The 5,523-nt window shown below is 42.6% G+C and overlaps 1 protein-coding gene across 1 annotated transcript; it reads right to left on the bottom strand.

Annotated features, from left to right (window-relative positions):
* Window positions 1-3,498: 3,498 nt before the first annotated feature.
* Window positions 3,499-4,255, bottom strand: LOC127329687 (uncharacterized). Its single transcript, XM_051356161.2, has 4 exons — window positions 4,083-4,255; window positions 3,893-4,003; window positions 3,722-3,791; window positions 3,499-3,615 (listed from the first exon to the last, which is right to left on the bottom strand). Exons 1-4 carry the CDS (start codon window positions 4,253-4,255, stop codon window positions 3,499-3,501), a joined length of 471 nt encoding a protein of 156 aa, XP_051212121.2.
* Window positions 4,256-5,523: the final 1,268 nt, after the last annotated feature.

Here is a 5,523-nt window from a genome sequence, read left to right as displayed (position 1 = left end):
TGTGTTCATGTCTGACGTGATGGGTGAGGTTTGAATTGATTTGCATGCCTATGGTAGCTGTAAAGAATGTCTACTAGAGCAGTACAACTTTAAGATCCTGGCAGTGCAGTTTGGTCGATTACAATTTATTCGTGTTTGAAAAAAATAACTAGAGTAGTGGCAATGTACTGGATTTGTGCTCATATAGACAGAGAAACGGATTTCTGTCGGCAAGAAACCTAGTAATAGTTCAGTTTCTTTCATGTCATTTTGAACATGAGATATTCGAGTGTGAACTGAACAAAAAGTTTGTGTAAAAATGTATAAGGAAGTCCAAATGGATAATTGTCAGGGGCGTATCTTCGTTGGCAGTTCAACGTTTTTTGTGACCGGGCAGCACAACTCTTCGTTGGCAGGAAGTACAACTACTCTAGGGTGGGCAATACACGTTTGTTTCTCTCTCGGCAGTGCATCACTTTGGTTGATACGGAGTACTAGATAATGGCATGGCAGGTTAGTTTTACTCCCCACGAGCTGTTCTGGCCAATTGCCCATTTGGCTCTTAGTTCACATCCAACGAGAGATTATTTTTTAAGGGGTTCACTTGTGTTATGTGTAACCAATAGCTTCCCAGCGCCGATTGCCATGGTTCCTGCCCGTCTTCAGCAGGTTTGCCGCTCGTCCTTCCCATGCTCATGTTCCGCCGCGCCACACCCAGGCTGCTTCCCTGCCGCCTACTCATGTTCAGGCAGCACAAGCAGCAGCGCCTCCCGTTCTAGACTCCCACGCACGAGCATGATCTTCCGCTCTTTTCCTCTGAAATATTGCAGATGCGTTGCTGCTACTGAACGGGAGTGCTAGCACTTGCAAGATGTGGTGGAGAGGATGCGTACTAATTTTAAAAACAAAATGAATGTCGCACACTACACACAATTGACATAGGCTGTGCACTGCTCTAACCCTTTTATTTTGCAAACCTTAGACGCCGTCGCGATCTCCCTCCCGCCCGCTCCCGTGGCCTTGCGTCTGCCCCGTTCTCCCTCCTCGCAGGCTCTTCCCCATCGATAGCTTCCGCCGACGAGATTCAAGGCGCGCCGCCCCTCGTGGCCACCCACTCCTCCGCTCGGCCCCCTCCTCGGTTCCCCTTCACGAGGAAGTGCAAGAAAACTAAGAAAATCCAAATGTACACAAAAAATCTCGCCATCCACGAGGAAGCTAAAATACTTGTCGACGAGAAGTACAACATTTCGATGCAAGAAGTACACCCACTTAAAATAGGAAGTAAAAGAAAACCCACAAAATCCAAATGTAGAAAAAAAAATCCCGTCATCTGCGAGGGAGTTCAAATACTTGATGCCGAGAAGTAGAACCATTCGACACGATAAGTACAATAACTTAATACGGGAGGTACAAGAAATCCGACAAAATCTAAATGTAAAAAAACAAAATAATCCTATCATCTGCGGGGAAGTAAAACCAACGATTCCAAGAAGTACAAGCAGTAACTAGAGGAAGTACAAGTGGTAAATAGGGGAAGTACAAAGTGTTCACATAAAATTTTATCGTTTTTTCTGAACAGTTTTGTGAAACTACAGCGAGAAGTACAACCGTATTGCCCGAAGAGTACAGGCTCATGTCGAGGAAAGTTCAACCCTCTATTTTTGTGAATGACCAAAAACCAAATATAGAAAAAATAAAATAATCCCGTGGGAAGTTCAAATAATCGATGATGAGAAGTACAACCATTTGACACAAGCAGTACGTACACTTATGATAGGAAGTACAAGAAAACCGACAAAAATCCAAATGAAAAAAAACAAAATAATCCCGTCATCCGTGAGAAATTTCAAATACTTGACGATGATATGTACAACTATTCCACATGAGCACTACAAGTGCTTATTATAGGAAGTACAAGAAAATCGACAAGATCTAAATACTTGACGCTGAGAATTACATATCGAGTAGTACAACCACTTAACATAGTAAGTAAAAAAACCGACAAGATCTAAATGCACAAAAACAAAATAATCCCATCATCCGCGAGGAAGTTCGAATACTCGATGATGAGAAGTACAACCATTCAACACAGGCAGTACAACCACTTATTTAGGAACTACAAGAAAGCCGATAAAAATCCAAATATATACAAAATAATCTCGTCATCCGCGAGGACGTACAAAGACTTAAAGCTAAGAAGTACAATCGTTCGACACAAGAAGTACACCCACTTAATATAGGAAGTACAAAAAACCGACAAAATCCTAATGCACAAAAAATAAAAAATAAAAATCCTCATCCGCGGGAAGTACAATCTGTGATTCCGAGAAGTACAAGCGGCGACTGCAGGAAGTACAAGCGGTAACTACGGGAAGTAGACAGTGTTCAGATAAAATTTATTAGTTTTTCTGAACAGCTTCGTGAAACAGCATCAAGAAGTACAACCGCATTGCCCGAGCAGTACAAGCTCATGTCGGCGGAAGTTCAATGCTCTGTTTTTTGCGAGGCGGAAATCTATTGTGAAAATCTCATTGTTTTGTTCACTAACCAACTCAACCATTGCCACCCAAAGCTTTATATGATAGAGTATGAGTCTAATTTCATTACCTACAACATTTCACAACAAATAAATGGATCTAATCCATCGAATTTGAGTCATTATTTCGCAAAGTATACCGGAAACATGATTTCAAAACTTCTAAAATTACTTTTAAACCGTTTGGATTTGGCAAAAATGGTAGATACGAAAAAGATGCGCCCTTTCAACACCTTTCCGACCGTATATCATTTGAATTGTTTCAATATACCGGATGGAAATCGCGGGCAAAATCATTCGGTGCCCGTCACATAAAACGGGCGGACAGTAATTCAAGTTGTTCTTTTAAACTGTAAGGAATCAGAGAAAACAATTGGAATAAGAAAGTTGCGCCTAGTTCATAGCTTTCCAACACCATATTATTTGCATCATTCCAACAAACGGTTGAAAAAATTCACCCAAATTACTCTCAGCTCGTTTTTTAGTACGTCCGAATTTCGGTATTTTCGAAATTGTTCAAAAACTGTGAGGATTTTCATTATCTATCCAACGGTATATCATTTGTACATTTCTGATAAGCGATTCAAAAATCAAGCTAAAAGTTCTTTTTCTGGCCATATAGAAGCATTTTCGTATTTTCAAAATTAAATTTAAACCGTGCTGAATCTGTGAAAAGTGTGAACATGAAAAAGTTGCGGTTTTTCATTATCTATCCAACAGTATATCAATTGCATAGTTCCGACAAATGGTTGAAAAAATCATAGTGTAATCAGTAGCTCTTAAGAAAATGGGAAGTTCAAGTAAGTTCCGACAAAAAGGTCAACCCTCTTATCCAGGAAGTTCAACCTTGTGTCCAGGAAAGTACAAGTCGGTGCTCAGAATATTATTCTGCAACCGGTTGCTGAATATATATATATATATATATATATATATGAATGGAACTCAATACAATTGATGGTAGTAAGATTAATTGTGAAAATTTGTTATCGTACACGAGTTTGGTGTATACGGGCATCCCCACCCTTGGGACAGGCCATGTCACGAATGAAGGTGCAGACGTAGTATCCACATAAGTTATTCCCGGGTTCCTGCCTCATACACTTTACGAAAAAATAGTTCGATCAAACTAATAATCAAGCATCGTATTGAAAGTAAATATCATATATAGAGTTTCATGGACCTAGCTATATATATAGTACTACTTACAGGGTAATCTTGAAATGTAAGCTCCGGTTTCCATTTACCCGGAACAGTATTGATGAACCGTTTCCAAGCCCTGCCCGGCAAAAAATAATGAGTAAATGAGTTATTGATTAGTTGATGATATCGTCGAATTAGAACAGATGAAGATACCAATACGAAATTGATTGAAATCACCTCTGGAGGATGGCAGCCATGTCCGCCCATTCCGCATGTTCTTTACGTTTCGAGTCCATGACATTTACGACTCCTTTGTGAAGATCAATGATTAGGAGAATAAAGTGGAATCTGCACAAGCATAGCTCAATGATTAATTAAGAGAATAAAGTGGAAGCTGCACAAGCATAATGTATGTTATAACACTCACTTGAAGTTGTAGGGAAAGAATATATCCTCTTTGTTTGCTTGCTTCACTAAAAAACGTAGCATGTTGTCCTCTGTGTCCTTGGCGTAGTCTTGAACCGTAACTTCATGAACCGTGTCTGGGTCAATGAACCCCATCTCGAGGAGCTTGCCTCTTTTGCATTCAAGCTTCTTCATTCTGCACAATTAAATGTATAGCGTACACAAAGAATATAGTAAGGATAATTGTTAGTGCAAATGAATGAGCTGAGCTACAGACTTAATTACATAAATAAATCACTTACAGGCAGTAGCAACTGATGACAGCTTTGTCGAGGGCGTCTTGATTGAATAACTGAAACAGTTCTTCTAACTCAAGGTTTATCTCCTCGTCCCCCCCGGAAGTAATGCTCATCTCTAAGATACACCGTGAGGTAGCAATCACCTCTTCGACAGGCTCTCAGGTACCATTCATGCAACCTTCGCATCTGAGTCCCTAGACGCGCGAGCTCGCCAGGTTTGACGAGATCATGTCCGTATCTATACTTTTTTACGACTTGAGCCATTGGATAGTAATCTTCGTACTCAACTGATGCTCCCTGAGCTCTAGCATCCCGTTCGATCATCGATGCCGTCTCTGGATCATCATAGGGCTGCACGACGAAGTGGGGTATGGCCTGAATGTCCTGCTGTCCAAGCTGGGCGACTTTTTTTGCTTTGCTCGCTCTAGAGGACTGTCCAAGAGAGCGGTCATAATCAGCTCTCAGCTCAGGTCTCTTCATTCTCGTCTCGGCAAAGTGCTTCACTGTATGCGGTGGAATGAACATCTTCTTCGGCGCAAGAAACGCCTTTTGCTCTTCAGTCTGCTCATGTGGTAACAACTCTGGAGTCTGTGCCCTCATCGGAGTTGATGATCTCTTCGGAGCTGTAGGAGGTGCCGCGGTTAGCTTCCTCTTTTGCTTAGGTGGAGGCGGCGGAGTCTCCTGATGAGGAGGAGGAGGCGGCGGAGTATTTTCACGCGGAGGAGACAGCTCATGCACAGGGGAATCATCATCGCGCAGAGGAGAATCATCACGCGGAGGAGACTGCGCAGGTGGCGGAGGAGGCGGACGAGGTGGCCTGCTTGGTGGCTTCTCACCTGGAAACACAATGTTCTCCTTCCGCCATTGCACGGTGGTTCTACGGGCTTCTCCCAGTTCTTTGATTTCCCCATCTTCACCTGCAGGGTGCTCAAGCACCAACCCCTCATATTCTCTCAACACTTCATCCACCATCACAACACCAAAGTCGTCTTGGACCGGACGGCAATGGTAAGACCTTGTAGGTAAGAGGATGCCGACCGCCGCCTTGAAGGATAGGTTGAAAACTTTAACATGCAGCTCACAAGGACGGCTCTCAGTGAGATCATCCATGGGGGGGGGGGGGGTAGCGAGGAGGCTCGACCACCTGGTCATCATCATCATTAT

The sequence above is a fragment of the Lolium perenne genome, chromosome 2 (genome assembly GCF_019359855.2).
Source record: "Lolium perenne isolate Kyuss_39 chromosome 2, Kyuss_2.0, whole genome shotgun sequence".
NCBI lineage: Eukaryota > Viridiplantae > Streptophyta > Magnoliopsida > Poales > Poaceae > Lolium > Lolium perenne.
Note: the sequence above shows the minus strand (reverse complement) of the source record. Positions and strands in the feature narration are given on the sequence as shown.

What these genes read in the sequence shown, in the direction of transcription:
- LOC127329687 (XM_051356161.2), bottom strand. Translation starts at nt 4,255, where the DNA reads ATGAAGAAGCTTGAATGCAAAAGAGGCAAGCTCCTCGAGATGGGGTTC. An exon ending in TTCTTTCCCTACAACTTCAA is followed by an intron (nt 4,004 to 4,082) that starts GTGAGTGTTATA and finishes ATGCTTGTGCAG; the next exon opens with ATTCCACTTTATTCTCCTAA. An exon ending in TTACATTTCAAGATTACCCT is followed by an intron (nt 3,616 to 3,721) that starts GTAAGTAGTACT and finishes TTTTTCGTAAAG; the next exon opens with TGTATGAGGCAGGAACCCGG.